General features: G+C 40.3%; 1 protein-coding gene across 4 annotated transcripts in view; it reads right to left on the reverse strand.

Annotated features, from left to right (window-relative positions):
• Positions 1 to 240: 240 nt before the first annotated feature.
• Positions 241 to 21,742, reverse strand: part of FILIP1 (filamin A interacting protein 1) — a 113,771-nt gene continuing 92,269 nt past the window's right edge. For 2 of the 4 annotated variants that reach the window (XM_054062224.1, XM_054062223.1), the window contains 3 exons: positions 18,489 to 21,294; positions 10,203 to 10,426; positions 242 to 2,538 (listed from right to left, as the gene is read on the reverse strand). In XM_054062224.1, coding sequence (XP_053918199.1) covers positions 10,220 to 10,426; positions 18,489 to 21,294 — 3,013 coding nt within the window. In that variant the 3' untranslated portion in view covers positions 242 to 2,538; positions 10,203 to 10,219. Of the gene's footprint in view, positions 2,539 to 10,202; positions 10,427 to 18,488; positions 21,295 to 21,742 lie in introns of all 4 variants that reach the window. The other 2 variants (XM_054062225.1, XM_009564759.2) reach the window with 2 other exon arrangements.

Genomic DNA, 21,742 nt, shown 5'->3' on the forward strand with positions numbered 1-21,742 from the left:
GTTTTACCTTCCAGGTATTTCTATGAAATACTTTAGCAGCTTGCCAGGTGTCAGATCAGAATTTATTATTCTACCTGCATAAACCATTATCAGTGACAAAATAGCGTATATTACCACAAGTGTAACCAGCCTCCTACTTCGAAAGCTACAGTTCATCAAAAATATTTTAAAATCTAAATTATTTCAAATACACCACGACTGTATTTATGCTTTAAACAAACTTTTATTTTGTAAAGCTGAAAAATGTAATATATTTGCAAAACCGTAAATATTTATCTATTTGTTTAGGAATCGTAAACCAAAAAGGGACAACTTACACATACACTCCTACTGAATCAGCTTGTTATTAAAATCTAGACAAGGAAAAATATTTTCTATGTTGATTGGGACCTTTTAAATTTAGACTCAATTTCAGAATAAGGTTTTATTTATATCTTACTCACATTTAAAAGCTGAAGTTTATTTCAGGCATGTCATTGTCATTTTCAAATAGCCAGCAATTTCATTCCAAATGAGCTCAACGTAGTTCTTAGCATGGATAGGTTTTGATTTGCAAGTAATGCTTGGAAAATAGAAGATCTGGGTCATTACAATGTTTATTCTACTGTGCAGTAAATTGAAATGTGGCACATATTAAACTTTATTTGCCGCAGCTGTATTACTCTATGAAAGCTGGACTCGCTGTAAGGTATGATCTATAGACACAGCTATGCTATTAGCATACATTGTCTGCCTTAAAGAAAAAAAGCTCAAACCACTGAAAAACTGCACATAACAGCTGAAGCATAAATTATACCAACAAAATTACTATTTTGCAAGGATAAGCAGCATTTATTTTGATTACTCAGCATAACTGTATTAGCAAATTTTACAATGCAGATCAACTCCAAGAAAGTTTATACAGGTCCCAGAATATCCTGCCTCTCTACAATGTCAGCATTTGCTGCAGAACTCATATCTAGAAGGAAAAAAAAAAAATCTCCTATTGCTAGCAAGCAAACTAAACCATGAAGTTCAAATTGACTACACAGCAGTGCATTATTACAGCTTCAAAGATGAATTGACCTCCTCATCTCTGTGGGACACTGAGTTAGTGCTCTCTTTCTGATATCCCATGGTGTATCTCCTACAAGCAACACCATTTTCCCTCCCAAAAAGTGGTTTTTCCCAGTAGCTTCTGCAATTAAAAAAATCTCCAGTATTTTATATATGTGCCAGTGACTTAGATTAAAAATAACTCATTGTGAAATATACAAGAAGAAATGACCTTGCCTGGGTTGTATCCAGCTTTATATATAATTCATTCAAAAATCATTTTAAGTAGATCTGCCACAGGACTCCCTGGATGCTATTTGAAAAGCTACAGCCACCACTGTAAAATGTGCCCTTCAGCGTATGGCAGAGTGCATGGCATCTCATTTACACAATCCTACGAGTCCAGGGATGTGTATTCTGATCATACCAATTGGACATCTCTGCCAGTGCAGTGAAAGCACAAGGTTAGAAAACGTTAAGATATTAGGGGCTTGGCGATGGATTTCTCTCCATATCTCAGCATCTGAATCAGTTTTACTCTGTACATCGTGGTGATACCACAGTGAAATACTGATCCAAAAAGGAACTTCCAGAGCCATAGATTCTCTCCCTGTAAAAAACCACATCTACAAGTACTGTCAACCTTAAGAAATTAAGAGTTAAAATTCAAACACTTGATTACATTTGCATAGTTGTGAAAATTTATTAGTTACAGTGTAATGAAAATCAACGTTTTTGGTACAGGCAGAAGTAAAAACATACATTATATAGAAAAAAATCACAGCTTTAAAAACTGGCTTACATTGTTTAAAATGAGTAAATCTGGTTGTATTTCAAGGCATTGGACTTGAATACTTAATTTTAAGCCAACCCATCACACAGTGCAAGAAATATTCTGCAACAGTACAAATTCCATACAGCAGTCTTCATAGTATTTAGTCTCACAGAATTTCATGGTGGCAAAACAATGTGCTGAATATTTTTCCACTTAAACACAAACAATTGTTGAAGTTAAATTTTTCTTTCTTTACATACTCTTATCTATTACAAAAATATCCAATAGCGAATTTGACAGTGTATTCTACAAATAAATGCGCCATGGATGACAAGAATTGCAACTTTGGGACAGTTACTTTACAAAGTGTATTATAAAAATAAATTATATGGCAAACATCAAACAAAATCAAGCACGTACGTTAGGCTTTGCAAATAAAAGTGAAATTCAGCTGGCAGAAAGACTGCTTCTCTCTGACTATATACTTTCAAAATGTCAGCAAAGCCCTTCATTCTTAAAGCTCTACCAAGAAAAAATATATAAAATCTTAACGGAAGGAATAAGTATTTCCATGAATAATCAGTAGCACAAGTGACCCTGGTGTTGATGGTAGAGAGCTCCTACAGTGATCCATCCAACTGGCAAGGAGGGCAGTGCACACAGAGAGCGTATAGTGGGGGCGGTAACTCATCTAGAGTTCATGCGTAACTGGTGAATGATGACACTCTCTAAAAGAAAAGAGAGCAAAACATTTGGTTTCACGAAACTGCAAATATATTACTAGTTACTTTAAAGAACAATTACAACGGCAGTGCAAAGCAGTTTTCTTCTAGAAACGTCTTGCAGGTCTACTTGCACATCACTAGTTGATAAAAACAGTCCTGGCTCATGCTAGAAAGGGAAACTAAATTAGTACCAGGTTACAACTCAGGAGCCTTTGGCTTCCACTTCAGTATCAAGGCCATCACTCGGTTGTCCATAGCAAAATAGAATAATGTAGTTGAATGGATTCAACCACAGGAACACCAAGGTTCCAGCCCCACACCTGAATCAGGGAGACTTGGAGTTGAGTTTCTTGTATCCTATCTGAGCAAATCCACCTTAAACCTGTTGGTAATTATGAAATCAGGATTAGGAATAGGTATGAGGTCAATTCTCATTTTTAATTTAAATTTGTCATAGAAACCTATGCTGGTTTTATTCACCAAGTCTGCTTGAATTTTTCTAATGACTATAATGGGGATAAATTTAATCCACAGCATTCAAAACTAAGTGTTGGTGTTGTCTTTGAAAGGCTGGGTTTAAGCTTGCCCTTAACGTAGGAGATCCCCAATCCTGATTAATCTCTGGGCTCTGCTGAAATACTAATGACCTTGGCGTCTGTTCTTCTATCTCTATACACTGCTCTTACAGGCGACTTTTCAAACATAGGAATTTAGCTATCCATGATGCTTTCCTTTGAAAAGGTGTATTTTATGCATTTCAAATAATATAATTGTACCAGTGCTAACTAGAACCATACAGTAGTACATTTTCAGAAACACTCGTTTTCTTAATTGAAATTGTTTTCTTTCTGAAGATTCCTTCCTCTCTTAAAAGGCTGAAGATCTTTCAAAATTTACACAACCCAGAAATGACACTGATCATGTATTTATTCCCTTTTATGTTTTTATTGAATTCTGCCTTTGTCTGCTTCCTAAATAATATCTGAAATGCGTCTGATGACATTTTAAGAGGAAAGGAAATCAAAATGTTTTCGATGCCCTCTCAATGCCAGAGCTTTGCCACTAGATGGCAGATTCCAGTGATGCTTTTCATAGCTGGTGAATCAGGAAAGCGGGCAGGGCTAAGGCAATTTTCAAGAACATGTGCTAAGGCACATGAAATAATAGAATTTCCAAAATAAAATTTGTTTCTTTTCCATATAATTTATCATTAACAAATGTTTCCAACGATCTATGTATACCTTTTCTCCCGAATTTGAGCAATTAACGTGAAGGAATGACAAACTACAGTAAGATTTTATCTTACAACCAGTGCTGTTCTCTAACTTCCAGCTCTTGCAGAATATGATGTAATATCTGATCGTAACCTCAGGTGAACTCTCCCCGTTAACTTCAGTGGGAATCACACAAACTCTATACGAGACTTTTTTTTCCTTAATATTCACTATGTGTATTATACATAAATACGGTTTAGATAAAAAATTCAACAAACTAAATGGGTAGCAGAAGAATATCATGCTCGAACAGCAAAACTACAGTAAGTTTCTGAACCAGTCTTCCTCTGCAGACCAAATATAGCAATTACGCAAAAAGTAGAATTAATTAAAAAAATCAAGTAATTTTCACTTCTAGTATCTATTTGTTCATACATTTCTCATACAGATGTGTATGCAGCCTGAGTTTTTCTAACAGTTTCTTGGTATTTAAAATGTTCATATAAATAAATAAACATAGGTATTTATATACATACACACACTGTAGTTACTAAAAGAGATGTCCAAGCAGTCGCTAAACTAAAATTATAGTAGGGTAGATTTTGTCAGAGTTCTGTAGGACTAACCTCTATAGAAATATGACTATTATCTGTAAGATATGATTTCATAATTTTTACTAATGCTATAGATGTGAACATTTCAAGGAGCTAAGACTTAAACAAAATGACTGATTTTAAGAAAAAAACCCAAAGTTATTGTAGAACTGTTGATTCTGCTTTCAGTCTCACTGATGTAAATCAGAACTTCTCTGGGAGAGAGAAGTTAATAGCTGACATCATTAATAGCTGACTATCAAACTACCAGTTCATATAATGAAACACATCAACTGACATTTTAACATAGAGAGTTTAATTTCATCTTACAATATACACAAACAAACAACACCAGATAATACAAAAAAAAGTGTGTACCACAGACAACACATGCCCAGGCAACAGGAAGGAACCATACATCAGTATTTCTATTTTTAAAATACTGTTGAAGAAAGTTTTTAAAGTGAAGAACAATTCATACCTGAGTGTTTTACACCTGACTCTCAGAGCTGATAGCTCTATATCTGAGAGCAGTTAAACCTGACTGCATCTTCCAAAATGCCAAGTACAAGCAGTGTGAAGGGAGTAAAAAAGATTCAAAGTGAAGTTAATGTCTGTAATAAGAAACGTTGCATATAGTTTTACCTGAGAGAGGTCAGGCAAAATTACAGGAAACAGGGTAACTCACACTGACACAGGCGAGAAAAACATTCCCCTGAATGAAAACAAGTTTGAAAGATGAGCTCATAGAAACTCTTGCCAGCAAACTACAGGCTTCAAAGGGACTCAGTGAAATTGGCCACTGATGTGTGATGGGAACAAATAATTGGTCTGAAAATTGTCCTGGCTCTTGCAGCTTATGATAGGCACCTGAAACCCAGCAGGTTACTCTCATTAAAAACATGCTTTTCCACATCTGATCAGAATCATTGAATATTCATGTCAACACTAGGCATGTTTTATAACATGTGTAACATATTTCAGGCAGTAACATATGACTTGATGTAAAAATGGCATGAATGAGCATGTTAATATGGTTTCAGATTACTCACATGATCCTAATTACTATGTGCTGCAAGTCGTTTGAGGTTTAAATATTTAAACATGTATGTTCAGAAGAGTCAGAAAGTGTTGTTTTTTGAAAAAATCACACTAATGAGTGTCACAAAAGGAAAAAAAGGGGAAGAAAAAATAAAAATTTCTGCCTTTCTGTTATTTACTTAAGATGTTTACTGATCTGAGAGAAATCCCCCAGGCACTAGGGATGAAGTTCTGTGCTCCTCATTTTCAGTCACACTTACTCAAATGTATTGCTCCGCTAATGACTCCGTTAGCAATACTGTTGTGTAATATAACAGTAATTGAGGTGACTGTGACTGGATCTTTTTTAGGGAACACAGTGGAAGACTTAGGAACAAGATTTAAAGTTAGAATACTGAGGGTGCACCTTCTCAGTCCGTGTGTGTTGCTCGTGAATGGGTCGGCCCTTTCCCTGTTCTTCCCCTTTCCACCTTACTGCTGTCCTAAGCCTTGTTCCCACTGCCAGGCTTGAGTTATTGCAGCTGCTTATGTGGCTGCAGAGTCAGCCGGAACAGGGCATCTCTCCAGCTAACACTGAATCCAAAAATACAAAGATTGGTTGTCATCCAGCCCAGTTCCTGATAAACCACTGTAACTATCATTATTAGTCTGAGTTGAGTGCATTTTGCTACTGAAACTGTTTCACTTCGTTAAAAGTCAATACAAAGGAAAAAGAAAGAGAGAGAAAACATGAGGATGAGTCATTCTAGATGATCATCTGAGCAGAGGAAGGTGTGGTTCCTGCGTTATCTAGTAATGTAGAATACACAAGAAGCTCTTAAATAAAGGCCCTAATGTTTTTCTATGGATTGGTGTCTCAGTTTGATTCTTTGTTGCCAAGTAAAATCCCAGGTTTGAACAAAGCTTGTCCTTGTATTTCTGACATCACACTCTTGTGTTCATTCTTTGATGTTGTATGAAAGTGAACTCATCCTACGTTCTTCCACACAGTGGGGCACTGCTAAGGTCTTGCTCCTCTTCTCTGTCACACTTTTCATTAAATTGGAAGAAACTTCTTGTTCTGGAGACCCCTGATGCTTTGTCAGGTTTGGTTGAAATTGGTTGATGTGTTTGGTGGTATTCAACAAAGGACAGATAGAGGGATGGATGAACAGGCTCATCTTACAAGCCTTCTTTTCACAAAAGGACAGGCTCTAAGGCAGCCTTTGGAACAGAGACCAGGATCCTTGGAGACTCCCTAGTTCAATATCCTGACCGCTCAACCACTCTCTTGTTTCTGTTCAGTGAATACTGAAGCCCTCCATACATAAGAGCACAGCCTTTACAGGAGGGAATGAGGAAGCCACCTCCTTCCCTCTCAACTGTCTGTCAGTGCCACTGGTACACCTGGCTGGAGCTGACCTGGGTTTGAGTCTCCTCTGCGAGAGGAGGGACCTGACTCCTACCTTTGAAGAAAGGTTTCAATCAAAAGCTTTGTAAAATAAGCAGCACTACCTCTACATTTGTGTGGTATTTGATCTACTAGGAGACATTCACGATTCACTTTAAACCAGCCCCTGGTTTCCTACACCTACCTTCTTTGTTTTTTTGGCCTGAGAGCCTTAAGCTATGTTAAAGCTAGCTTTTGTGCTTTCAGCCAGATTCCTTTTAGTTCAGATCAGTTCCCCAGTTAGGTTCAAACACTTGTGCCAGCTCATGGGAACCACATGGAAGTGAGTACTTTCACTGCTGGAGGTGACAAAGAGAGGACTACAGCTTTTGGCTCCAGTGTGGGGTTACATACTGACTTTGAGTGACCGTGAAATTGTGGCTTGACTTAAAACCCTTAGAGGAAATACAAGAATACCTAGATTATGGATCTCAGTTAGGTTCAGAAGTGCTAGCTCAGTGCTAGTTAAGTCTCAAGTGAAACACTGATTAGACAAGTGCAGTGGAAGAACTTCAGGAAAATCTTCAGGATGCCTCTGGGGCTTAGGCACTGTCTTTAGACTTGGTTCTCTAAATTGTCTTCTGGAGCCAACCTCCTGAATCTTCCTGTAGTCACTAAATGTAACTGTCTTCACATTCAGAGGAAATTAAAATACAATAAAAATAGTTACACTTCAACTTTCAAGACTTCTGAACTACAGGCTTTTTTCTTCATCTTACCTTTCTACCTTTAAGAAACAAGAATATCAGGTCAATTAAAACAGATGTTAAACACGATGAGTACAACTAAATGCCTACTTTTAGCTAATGTTAATTAGCTTGATTCCAGCTCTTTAGGCTCCTGCTATGGAACAAAAGTTCCTTTCAGTTGTGCTGTCCCCAGGAAAAATAACAGGATCCTCACTCTGACCTGTCTGGAATTCTTCGAGTCCACCTCATGAAATCCTACTGACTCTGCAAGAGTAATCCCCAGCTGCAGTTATGGTTCAGTTGTTCTAATCCATGTGTCCTGGATTTCATGTCCTGTAAGGCTGGCTTGTTTCTTCAGGTGAATTAGTTTCTTAGATCTCAAGCAAAACAAACACTTTTTTCAACAACAGGCACACACAGAATATTGTCTTGTGTATAGCAACAGTTAACGAAGAATCTTTGAAACAAAGATCTGAAAAGGAAGGTTTAAAGCAGCCGTAGTTCATCACTGTATGAAGTCACATTAGCTTGAGGCTCATGTTCACAATATTATTTAAGTGACTGTTTTGACCCAAAGACTTGCTTCAGCACCAGTATTTATAGTGAATATCCAGAAAAAAAAACCCTCTTAATAATCTGTTTTCTTCCAACTTCTACTAAAAAGTGTATGTTACAATAAGAACAGTAAGGTCTCAACAACAATTTATTGACAAATTGAGGCATTTAAGTGATAATACTTAGTTGAGAGAATCTGATGTATTTCTGGCATAGTAACTCACATTGTTTGCCGATTCCAGTTTCCAAGTTTTATCCGAAATACTGGGAATTGAGTGTTATGCAAAATTCTACTAATAAGAACCTGATTTTCAGATGCCATAGGAACCAGAACCATAAAGTTAATAGGTACTGCAGATGCTACATGTGTAATAATTGAAATCTACTTCTTTCCTGATGTGACAGCAGCTTTTATACCACAAACAAAATGCCCTTCGTGTAAATAATAAAATGCCATCTTTACTCTGGGATAGCAGCCATATCTGGATCTTAAATTGGAGAGCAATGCAAAGTACAGACAGAAGACTAAACACTGCTTGGACTGAATATAATTTTGTTGACTTTCTGTGGCAGCTTCTTCCATCAAATCTCCTCTCACAGATAGAAATACATTTAATATTTGACCCACTGGTGCATTTTCTTTTCTGTGAATTCTATTTATTATTTATTGGTGGTCTTCCTGCCTCCCCTTCTGAAAGCTATTCCTAACCACTGGGTCCTTTTTTTAGCTTGCTGTGGTGGTTGAGGTATTATATAAACTTTAAAACCTTCATTTATCAGTCTGCTCAGCCCTATTTCTTTTGGTTGTGACTTTCTTCTTTGGAAGCTGAACACTTAATGGAAATGCCCTTTAATAACTTTAAATGTACAATCATAATGATCATTGGCCTCCACACCATTTCCATGCTGGAACAATTCCTTAAAACATGCTTTAAAATGCAAACATATAAATGAGGAAATCACAATGAGGGAAGGAAAAACAATGAATCATCATGGTATTGTGAGGTGGTCCATATTAAAGACAAAATATTTCAAACAACTGAGAGTAATTTCCATACCAAACCCTATCTTTTTCACTTGTACCTGAGCTGTGCCTTCAGACAGCAATTTCTGCCACATGCAGTTTGTTTGTTTGACTTCCCCTCTGAGACACAAGGATGCTTGGCCACTAAGGTTTAAATGCAACACAAGTTAATCTAATCAGGAAAATCGGAAAGCCTAGTGAAATCAATGGAGTGACTTGCTTCGTAGCCTTTAGGGGTATTTGGAGCAGGCACAAATGGTCTGTATTGATTTTAGCCAGATTAATGTTTCTCAAAGTTTTTCTAAAGACTAAACACCTTTTGGCTCACTTGCCTTATTCCCAGCACTGAGCTGGCAGTATCCCAGTGTGTGTAAGTCAGGGACCTGGTTGTAAGTACTGTCTGCAAGTGTTAACCCTCCTCTGAAAGAAATGAGCTGCTGCTTAGCTCTGCTGCTGCCAAACATTGTGCAACTTCCCTGCATCCTTGAATTTTGTAACCATCTTGAGAAAGGAGCTCACTCACTGCTGAGAAATACTGATTTGCATGGGAGACTGCCAGAGAGCCAGCTGGCCACACGGTGCCCATCCTTTCTCTCGTCCCCTCCCACCCACACCTGAGGTACTCGTTTTCATTAAAACAGCACCTCGAGTGTTCTGTCTCCTGGCACCGCTTCCCTAGGAAATGTGGCATCTCAATAATGTGATCATAGGCAGAAAAGAAAGTGCTCCGTGCAGTAGCAAAGGTGGAAAGTGATCCATTAAGGTGGAAGACAATCTAGTAAAAGTGACCAAACTTCCCTCGATCTATTAAAACATCACCAAACCTATCATTAAGAATTCCTGAACCAGATTAATAACCTAGCACAGCTGACCCATTCTCACTTCTTGGGCTGAAAATCTTCCTGGCACACAACTGCCTTTTTAGTAGCTTTTTTTTTTCCCTTTTTTAAAGTTCAGTAAGAAAACAAAAGGTTGTTGTTACTTTAAGTAGTGAATGCACACGGTTATTAGTTTGTTGTAAGTGACAGCAGCAGGACTTCATTAGTACAGGCAAATGTGAGCAACTACACAGACAAGGAAGGGGCTGACTTCCATGGTAGCAGTAAAACCTGCAGAACGTACCCCCTGAGCCACCGCCATCAGCCCTGACCCCCGCCTAGGGACGCAGAGCTGCTGGCTGAAGATTTCTTCAGTTCTATTTTCATAGACTGAGTCTCGGCACGAGGCTCGAATTTTGTCACATTTCCTGCTCCTGGGGCTGCCACTACTGGCTTTCCTGCTTTCATACCTTTTGACACAGGAATGCGGGTGGGTGTAGGTCTCGGGGATGACCCATCCAGTCCTGTCTGCAAAAGAGTGAGACAGAGAGAAGTTACATGAGCGGAAGATTTCTCCTTGTCATATATGCTCATTATATACTTTTTACTGGTTCTTCATTTACCTCTCAAGCAACAGTGTCCCAAATCATGCCTATTAGCAAATTAATGTTCACATTCAGAACCTGGCCATCGCACATACTGATAGAGTAGGGCCAAAGGTACAGCTGGGATCAGAGCTGAGGTCCAGTGTTTTGGATTAAGATGTCATAGACATGTGATTCCCTGCAAAATTTTGATTCCACAGCACACAGTGCAGGACAGCCTTAGAGGCTTCCAAAATGCTGGCTTAGCTGTCAGACAGGTACGATATTAGCGTAGGGAGGGTCTCCAAAGGGATCTGAACAGGGTGGACTGATGGGCTGAGACCAATGGCATAAGGTTCCACAAGGCCAAATGCCGGGTCCTGCACTTGGGGCATAACAACCCCGTACAGTGCTACAGACTAGGAGAAGTCTGGCTAGAAAGCTGCCTAGAGGAGAAAGACTTGGGGGTGTTCATTGACAGCAACTGAACATGAGCCAGCAGTGTGCCCAGGTGGCCAAGAAGGCCAATGGCATCTTGGCTAGGATTAGAAACAGCGTGACCAGCAGGTCCAGGGAGGTTATTCTCCCTCTGTACTCGGCACTGGTGAGACCGCACCTCGAGTACTGTGTTCAGTTCTGGGCCCTTTGCTACAAGAAGGATGTTGAGGCTCTGGAGCGTGTCCAGAGAAGAGCAACAAAGCTGGTGAAGGGGCTGGAGAACAAGTCTTATGAGGAGCGGCTGAGGGAACTGGGGTTGTTTAGCCTGGAGAAGAGGAGGCTGAGGGGAGACCTTATTGCTCTCTACAACTGCCTGAAAGGTTGCAGTGAGGTGGGAGCTGGCCTCTTCTCCCAACTGACAGGGGACAAGACAAGGGGGAATGGCGTCAAGCTGCTCCAGGGGGGGGTCAGACTGGATATCAGGAAAAAAATTTTCACAGAAAGGGTCATCAGGCACTGGCAGAGGCTGCCCAGGGAGGGGGTGGAGACCCTCCCTGGAGTTATTTAAAAAACGGGTAGATGAGGTGCTCAGGGACATGGTTTAGTGGCAGATAGGAATCATTGGACTCAATGATCCAAGAGGTCTTTTCCAACCTAGTGATTGTATGATTCTATGTTCTATCTTGCACAGAAACTACCATGGGTCCTCAAAACAGTACAGCCATGTAAGGCTAATGCTGAACCCAGCGTACTGCCATACTTTCAGAGCTGCGGCAAGATTTCTCAGCGCTGTAGATAAAATTGAACTTTGCTTCCCACCCAGGTATGGTGGGGCCACAGCTGGGGCCACTTACTTCTGCACTGAGAAGTGCAGGGAGCTGGGAGTGACAGAGGGCAATGATTTGGATTTCCTTTTCCTGTGGCTGTGGGAGGAGGAACATGGGAGAGGGCTTTCTCCCTCCAAGCCCTAGCCACAGCTTGATGAACTCTGGTGAGGGTGAAGCAGGCAGCCCAGAGTTCCAGGCATACCTCAAAGCAGTGCAGACATAAATCATTTTACTACCTCTGCCAGCCTGCCACCCTGGACAAGAACCTACCAAGCACATGTATCCTCAAGTTTAGGGACTTCAGAATTAAAAAAGAAATGTCCTTGAGAAATTTTTAATGTTTCTTCTGGATGGAATCCAGCTGAGGACCCAAACATGGGGCTGGCAGATACAACACAATGCCTACTAGGGATCTGTGCCCTTCTGGAGCTCCAGCTAGGCTGGCTATCTTAGAGCTTTGAAAATGGCAGTCAGTACATACATACTGTGTAAACCCACAATGAACACTTGGATAGGGCAAGAGGATTCAAAAGGGCCAACCAGGCTTCTCTGTCTCCATTGGACAGATATTATTGCACATACTTGGCAGAGCCAAAGCTGGAAGCTATCCCTTATCAACCATGACCTAAAGAAAATACTTAAAAAGCATCACAATTCAGTGAGGAAAATGTGTTTTACGTTCTGTAGTGTGCAATACAGACACAAATCTTAACGGTGACAACTTCACTGTGGCAGCTGAATTTCAAATGTGACTTGTTTCTGTTCACACACCAAGACTTTGACCTCACAAAACAGAACACTTCATAAGATCCTGGAATCCTACCTAGACCCATCTGCAAAATTATTAAATCCTGCAATTTATGACCTGTAAGCAAAATAAAACTAGACTGCTGAAATAGATTGGATTAGGAGTTGATGTTGAATGCAGCATGTATCTGCACATTTGCTTAAAAATGCTTTTACAAAACACTCCATGAAGGAGCAGTTTTCTCTCCCAAAGGATTTCCAGCCAGTAGCATCAGAGCCTTCTGTCTGCATCCTGAGTATTCAAAGGAAAACCATTCCTTAATCTTCTCAGAACAGTTCAAAACCCAATGTGTACACAAAAAAAAAAATCACAATTGGAAAACTTGAATGCTGTCTGCTCGGCAGGAAGGAAGCCATTTTCAATAACTAAAAGCAACATTTACAATAGCAGCCTAAAGGGTAATATGGAACTCACATGTAGATGTCAAAACAAGTTAGGCCCATACAATTCTGTAGTGCAAAACATGCAAATGCATTCCATCAGCCTTGGAAAATATGTCAACATCCCAGGGAACCCAAATGACAAACATCTTGTACTCCTTGAAAGAGCTCCACAGTGTGTAAACATGAGGCAATCAAATGAAGTAGCTGGAATCTCAGGCATTTCTTCAGCTTTATTCACATGTAAATCATTAACTAAGGATTTGGGTGCTTTCAAGTTACTCATTTCAAGCCTAAATCACTCAAAAGCACTTTGAAAAGAACTCTGACTAGCTTTACATTTCTTAGTTGCCTTCCTCTCTCACTTGCATTAAATTTCTCAGTTCCTTTCCTTAGGCATACTAACATGTTGATAACATTGAAGCTAATGCCTGCTTCACACACAGCAGCAAAGGCATTTTGTGTTTGCCAAGTGAAATGGCACAAAGGTGGCTCTTCAGCAAGCCATCCTCTTTGGTGAGAGTGACGGGATAAGCAAGCAGTGGACACTCTCCAATACATGTCTGCAGTGTCTGTGGCTGAGAACCCATACTACTGTCTGTCTCTTGATCACTTCTTCCAAAGACAAAGCTCCAAATACTTCCCTCCAGCTCTGTTTGTCGGTAGGCTGCTGTCTTCTGGATGATACAGGAATTCTACTCCAACCAGAAGTTGCAGTGTGGTTGGACAGTCCCATTAAAGGAAGAAAAGCATTTGAATGTATAGAACATTTAGCACGTTTTAGTGGTTTATAACAGATCCTGTTTATTGCATTTTGTTGACATGTAAGAGTGCTTTCATGCACACGTTTACATTTGGAATATTCTCATAAAAAAAAAAAAAAGGTTGCCTTTTAGAATCATAGAATAGTTTGGGTTGGAAGGGCCCTTAAATATCATCCAGTTCCAACCCCCTGCCATGGGCAGGGATATCCCACTAAATCAGGCTGCTCAAGGCTCCATCCAATCTGGCCTTGAACACCTCCAGGGATGGGTCTGCCACAACCTCCCTGGGCAACCTGTGCCAGTGTCTCACCGCTCTCATGGTGGAGAAATTCCTCCTTATGTCTAGTCTAAATCTGCCCCTCTCCAGTTTATACCCATTGCTCCTACTCCTATCACTACAAGCCTTTCTAAACAGCTTTCTTGTAGGCCCCCTTCAGGTACTGGAAGGTACATGGAGGTACCTTCCAGGTACTTGTTCTCAATCAGATCAGGGACCAGCTTGCCCTGGACAGAAATGGTTCAGTTCAGTGGTGGACGCAGTTATCTAGTGTTCTGCACAGGGCTGATAGATAAAAAGACTTAAGGAGACTTGCAGCCTCTGATAAAGCTGCTGGAAGTCAGGTAGGCTACTTGACAGCATTTACTGACAGTACAGAAGTATATTTTGGCAACTGAATCCTGAAAGGGTGGGACCTGAGATCTAGCCAATACAGTCAGTGGAGCCCAGTGGGCAATCAAGCTCACGCTGAAGCCAGCAGCATCTCAGCTGAATCACACTCCAGTCTCCATGGAGCCAGCAGAGCTCAGTGCTGACGAGAGGACTGATGACTACGGACTGACTTAGTTGCCCAGACTGAGGCATCACGTGCCATCTGAGGCATCCCATCAGCCTCCACTGCAGAAACACACAGGTCTGTGTTATACATAGCAGTCTAATCTACATTTCTTAGCTGCCACGGGGCGTGCAGATGGCACCAGGCATCTCTGTGTGGGCAAGTGAGCTGTCCCTTGGGTATTTAGTAACTATAACAGAGGCTTAGAGCATATATGGAATACCTACAAAGAACTAAATGTAGGTGCCGATTTAAAACTACGTGCTGCCCAAATGAAAGTCGCCTTATAGCTGCTTTAACATGTGCCCAGTTAGCTCTGGCACCCAACAGCCTTTCAGCCATGCCCCACTGCCTCAGTCACAGAATGCTCTGCATGGTTGGTGCCGTGCCACTATCCTGGCTCTGCTGCAGCCAGGATTCCCTCTGCTCCCTGTAGATTTGCATGTCACTGGATTCACTGTGTACCCCGGCAGTATAAACAGCCGGCACTGGATGCCAGTGTTGTAGGAGGTAGGAAGCACAGGGATGAAGTGATTATACGACTGTCACCCATCCTGGTAGCCAAATAAAATCTGAATTCACAAGCAATCCCACAGACAAATGTAAGGCATAAATCAAAAAAAAAAAAAAACAACAGGATAGAGGCACCACAGCTGTTTTCCCCCAAAAGACTATTTGGTTTTATTCTATCTCTTTTTCAATGTAAATGATATGAACTGTGCCACGAACAGGGATTTGGGCTACTGTGCTAAGGCAAGACTAGCAACCAGGTTACAGCTTCAGGCTCATTTTGGTCTGCGTATCTATGGTCTCATGACCACAGAATCATAGAATAGTTTGGGTTGGAAGGGACCTTGCAGATCATCTAGTTCCAACCCTGCAATGGGCAGAGACACGTCCCACTAGACCAGTTTTTGGTTGTGCTATGGGCCATCTGTAATTTAAAAATATCTGCTAGGTGTGATGGGGTAGTCCAAGTATTCTCCTGGGAGTGGATTTGACTCCAGTCAAGCTAAGGAGGACCAGAACCCAATTTTTCCACTTCTATACTAATTACTCAATTCCATAGGCTATCATATAAAAGGTGGTTTACCAGCCTAGGGTTTGGTTCTTTTTTTTAATCAAAGTGGCAATGGTTCTGTGTAAATGAAGAAATCAATCCAACTGGTCTAACAGTCTCCATCACATCAGCACTGGGATCCAGGATGCATCAAAGCTCCTGCCGTGGTGACCCCGTGGGGCTGGACCGTGCTGGGGATGGCATTGGCGTGATGAGGGCAGCTGCTCGGCTGGCCAGCCCTGGGCTTGTGCAGCAGGCAGAAAAACAAAGTGCCTCCAAAATGTTTGGGTCCAGCAAGTCCAGGTGCCACTGGAGACTGAGTCACTGAGCAGTGGGTTTTTTTTTGTTTTGTTGATCATTCTGGTTAAATTCTCCTTCAGGTTCTTGTGTCTTTCTTTGGATCAGGGTCTCATTTTATCCAAATAAAAATGTTGCAGACTCAGAACAGGACTTGGATCATGGGAATATAAATCTCTAACTACTCTAAAGCATATGTTGCTGTAAATAAACACAACCATAACACCCTTTAGTCCATGGGATTCAAAAATCATGATGATCCATCATGAAATCCCAGTCTCTGGTTTTGGACCCACATATGCCCAGGGAGACACCACAGCTCTGACTGAACCTTTAGAAGTACCATATGCACACCTTAAAATGCACTTCACTTGTAGTACTGAAGATAACTATAAATTCAAATTGGAAGAAGAGTTAAATGTCTTCAAACATGAAAACAGTAACTGCAAATTTGTTTTAGCAACAGATGAGAGCTAGGAACTTCAGGATTATTTTCCCCTTTGTTGTTGGCACTGCATTAGTACATTGTACATTGTATGAGGACAGCTAAGAAAAATATTTAAACCAGTGAGCAAAGAAAACAGTATTATATCAATTTGTCTTTGATTCTATGAACTTAAACACTCAAAATTATATCAATGTTGGTTTATTCTAGCTTTCCTAAGTAAATGATCACCCCTTGTTTTTTCTGACTAGGGGTATTGAAATGTGTTTGTAAAGTAGTCATTTGCAAAACAGATGGTGAATATACAACTTCTATTGTTTTTTTGGGAGTAGAGGTGGAGAGGTACATTTGCACTTATTAGAAGTTCCCTGTTCATCTGATTAGGGACTTTAAGAAGCAAAGGAAAGCATAAGATGAAGTAAATCTTATGGTTAAACTATTTTCCTTACATTCCAAATCAGGGAGAAGGAAGTGAAGAAAAAAGCCACTTTTTAGCCAGATGAAAATTAAACAAAAAAGTTTTGCCTGCCATGGTTCAGCGCATCATCAAAGAATGAGGAACTCTAAAAAAAAAAAATTTCCAATCTTCTGAGAGGCAGAAAAGTTTGTAAATTAATTAATTCAAGACTTTTTAGAAAATGAACAGTTGCCTTTAGTACGTAGAAAAATACTGCACAGTAAAGTACATACAGTACATTATATTTATGGGGGGAGAGAAAGCATGCACGTGCAATCCCAAAAAGATCCATATGATGACTGTAGATTTTCTTAAGCGAGGGAAGTGGGAATGGTAGCCTCTCTCCAAAAGGGTAGAACTGTATCTTGAATACATTTTGACATTTGAGCTTAGAAAGAGATGCCTGAAGAGGCATGTTGTAGGGCTCTGCAGACTCCTGAGCGGCACGGACAAATGAACAGGGGTGACTATTCAGTATTTGTCAAGATACAAGAAAGAGGCTGTAACCAATGAAGGTATTGCATAAAAGGTAATGAACAAAAGAGCATTTTCCCCAGAGCCCACAACCAAATTCACTGCCCCCTGATGTTGCGGAAACAACAGCATAAATGAGTTCAAAAAGCAATTAGAAGAATAAATAGAAGAAAACTCTGCCATGGTCTATTAAACACAAAGATCTGGCTACAGGCCCTGGTTCAGAAAGAAATGCCCACCTATTGCCAACAACTGAGAACAGACGCCGAGGGAAACATTACTGCATGTTTACCCACTTAAAATAATCTTCCCCTAAGCATCTGCTACAGGCTCTGTCTAGCTAAATAAGCTTTTGGACTAATACAGTATTGCTGCTTTTATATTTCAGTTAAGTTCTTCTTTCCCTGAGTGTTTTCAGCTAAAGCAATGCAAAACCATGTCCAATAATAAACCTAGGGGGAAGGAATATCAATAAATATTGTACAATATGTTTAAAGACAGAGGTTGAGAGACAGATTTAAATACAAAAAAAGAATCTGGGGAACTACCACAGAGGCAGAGAGAAAAAGCAGCAAAAAATATGCTAGAGGAAGATCCATTTTAATACAGCATTTATGGAACTGAGAAGTTCAGAGGACCAGAAAGAGCTTTACTATTCACTGGCTAAAAGAGGCTTGGAGCTGTAAGCAACAGTACTATGTCTGTCTATTTATTTCTTTGGTGTTCAGTATTATAGCAGATATTAATTGAATTAGAATTATAAGGGGATTCTACAAAAGAAATACCAGCCTGCATGGTAACACTTCAAAGACCAAACAGCTGGGCCAAAAATCATTGAGTAATTTCAGAAGTCAGAAATTGCACTAAATAATAAAAACATAGTTTCCTGCTCTGTCATCTCCATCATCTTTTGTCCTTCTCTGCCACTCATTTGCAATTTTACAGGATTGCCACTATGAAATTACCTTTAAAGAAATTTGCAGGGACTTCCTTTGCAAGCTACTCCTTTGGGCGATACCAAAAGTACACCAGCATCCAACACTGCTACAAAAACACACGGATCAGGCAAGTTCTAATTTTATAGTTAAGCCTGTATCTGAAACAAATGTAGAGAAGTGAAGAGTTTCTCCTCACCCCAACCATTCTTTCTGGTGTCTCAAACCCAAACTATTGTTTCCCTTCTCCTCACCATAAAGACTACGTCATCAGACTACGCTGCTTACCACTGACTGTGTTCCTCGTGTGGAAGACGTTGTAACAGGCGTTATAGTGATAGTACTTGTCACCTTGCTTGCTGTAGGTCTTGAGGATATGTTGTTCCGAGGTGATCGAAGGACAGTACCGGTCACAACTTCTTTCTCTGCTGCTATATTGACTGGTCTGACTGTTATCACAGGGCTGGCACCATCAGGTGCAGCACTGGGAGAACGTTTAAACTGGGAACCTAAGTGGATGTGGATTTTGTTGTCTTCTGTTGTAATAATGTTGGCATTGGCATTGTACTTGCGGATTGGAGTCGGGACAGTTTGTTTTTCTGGTGTTACTTTGAAGACAGCCCTTCCCATGGTCATATCTTGTGACTGTGGAGAGACAGAGATTTCTGCCGGTGCTGCAGATGTTGATACTGTCATAATCTGAATGGGTGACGCAGGTCTGTCAGCAAAGGGTGGTCTCCCTCCCTCTGGGGACTTTTCCCTGGAGAATGTCGTTATAGTGACTGGAGACATAGAACGATCAGGGCCCAAGGGACTTTCACTGCCTTTCCCTTTTTGGGGCATAACGTTGGGAGAGGGAATGATGGTTATTCGTGGCTTCTGATTTCCCAAAGTAGGAATGACAGTGGTACTTGAAAAAAATTCCTCTGAGGTTGGACTGGTTATCTCCAAAGTAGCTGTGCTGTTCTCATGGTCTGGTGTCACCCGAATATGAAGAGGTTGACCCTGCTTTGGTGAAAGGACAACCTCCCCAGGATGCGCTGGACTGCTGTGGGTTCGGGCTCCTTTATCAGGAGTTGCCTGAGCCCCAGTTTCCCTCTTTCTCATCCACGGTATCCAAGATTTCCTCATTGCAAGTTCATTCGCTGCTGGAGGATATCTCTCAAGCACGGAAGAACGCTCCATGGGTTTTTTCAGACCTACTTGTCGCAGATTGCTCATGATGTGGTTCTCCTCCTGGAAGGATTTCCTTATAAACACTGCTGGAGTTTCTTCTTCTGCTGCTTCACTGCTTACTGCATCTGTTTGCACACCAGTGGATGTCACAGGAACATCGACCATTCTTCGTCCATTTATGCTGGGCCTCAAAGCACGGCTGTAACGCTTGGAAAGCTCCAGCTCTCTCGTTAAGTTCAGAACTTCCTGCCCCATGCTCTTGTTTTTAGTTTCCTCTTCCACAAATCTTTGCTGCAGAACCGAATAATCAACTTGGAGCTGAGAAAGCTGGTCTTCTTTGTTCATCAGCTCATGGATTTTTTCCTTAAGAGCTTGAACTTCTGCTTTCAAATCTCTGCTTTTAGCCTCTTCCAGACGAAACCTGTGCCTCAGCTCTGCCTCCTGGCTCACTGCTTCGCCTTTTTCTATTGCTTTGGTTTTGGCAATCTGGAGCTTCATCTCCTCGAGCTGTTGAGAAAGAAAGTTAGCTTTATCCTGCTCAGTCCTAAATTTCTGCTCTAGCTGATCATATTCATCTTCTGTCTTCATCAAATCTCCTTCAACCACTTCCAATTGTTTGAGGCGTTTTTTCAGTCTCTCAATTTCAACTGTAAGTTCTTTGATCTTGTTGTCCTCATGACAACCATGCTCTGGTCCTTTCCTGACTCGACCTCTTGTAATTTCTCTTTCTACTTCCTCTATACCATCAATTCTTTTCTTTAACAGGTCAACTCTACAGCTTAGTTCAGAGGATTTTTCTTCTTCACTTCTCAGTTTGCCAATTAACTCATCCCTTTCCTTTGTCAAACTAGACACTTTTTCCTCCATTTCAGATTTCAGTTTCAAAAATTTCTTACTTTCCTCTATCAGTTTCTCTGTTACATCCATAACTTTCCCTTGTTCAACTTTGAAACTCTTGCTTAGACCCTCAACCTTCTTCTCCTCCTGTTTTATTTTTTCCATCATATTTTTTCGTTCATCAACCAACATTACAGTAAATGACTTCAGCTTTGTAAGGTCATCTTTTAAGCTTATTTCAGCCTTTTCCAACTTGCTTTCTGATGCCTCAAGGTCTTTCACTCGAGTTTTCACCACATCCAACTCATTTATCAAATCCTTTGTCAAATTCTTTTCTTTCTCCAAGTTTAAGTGTAGCTGGGCGCATTCAGACTTGCTTTTACTGAAAGCATCTTCTAGCTTCTCTAGTTCCGACATTCTTTTCTGCAGTTTCTCTACTTCAAGTTTCAACTCTTTGCTGTGGTGCTCTTCCTCTTGCAGCTTATTTTTCAGCTCTTTACACTGGGATTCAGTTTTTGTGATCTCTTCATCTTTCCCCTCCATTTCAAGCACACGCTTCCGGAGGTTTTCCACTTCTGCCATTAAGCTAGAGTTCCCACATTCCCCTTTTGCTATTTTATCTCTTAGTTCTTGAAGTTCCTCTTCAGCTTTTTGAAGATTTCTGTTAGTTTCTTCTAGCTCCTCTATTCTGCGAGTTAATCCCACTAGCTTAAGCCTTAACTGTCTATTATGTGACTCTTGATTAGCCAGTTTAGCAGTCATCTCCTCATGTTCTTGAGAAAATGATGATGTTTTGTGTTCAAGTTCTGCCTCTAACTTCATCAGTTTTTGCCCATCTTCTTTTGTTTTTGCACTAATAATCTTAAGCCTTTCTTCTTCTTCCTTTAGTTTTTGATTTAAGTCCTGTATTTTCTGGCTTTGTTGCCCAAGTTGTTCAATATGCATTTGTCTTTCATCCACCAGCATGAGTGCAAATGATTTGAGTTTGACTAGTTCTTCTCTTAGCTTATTGAGTCTCTTTGTATGTTCTTTTTCCTTCCGGGCTTGATAGATCTTCTCCTGCTCAAGAAGTTTCTTCAACCTGAAATAAATTAGAAGAGATGCATCAAGCTATAATACATATATATGTATGCATATCGGTGTAGTTCTCCATCCTTTAAGTCAACTCCATTATATCAAATCTCTTTTTCATTAATAACCTAGGTAGACTTTAAAGAAATAACTGCCTGCTACAGTTACACACAAATATTTTAAGTTAAATAAGTTAACTCAAGACTATATAAAATCATAAAAGACCTGAAAAGCGGTGAGATTATATACATTTATAGATAACAAATACATTAGGTTTTAATTCCTTTACATTTATTTTGCTTTTGGGATGATGTTGGTAAAAGCATGTAATATCCCAAAAGATGCTCGCCAATCCATTTATACCAAACTTGTTTTACAAAGTGGATTTCTCTTTATGTCTTGCATAAAAAAAAGTATAAAATAAGATAAAAATTGAAAACTAAATGCTATATGTCGCC

Source organism: Cuculus canorus, chromosome 3 (assembly GCF_017976375.1).
Source record: "Cuculus canorus isolate bCucCan1 chromosome 3, bCucCan1.pri, whole genome shotgun sequence".
NCBI lineage: Eukaryota > Metazoa > Chordata > Aves > Cuculiformes > Cuculidae > Cuculus > Cuculus canorus.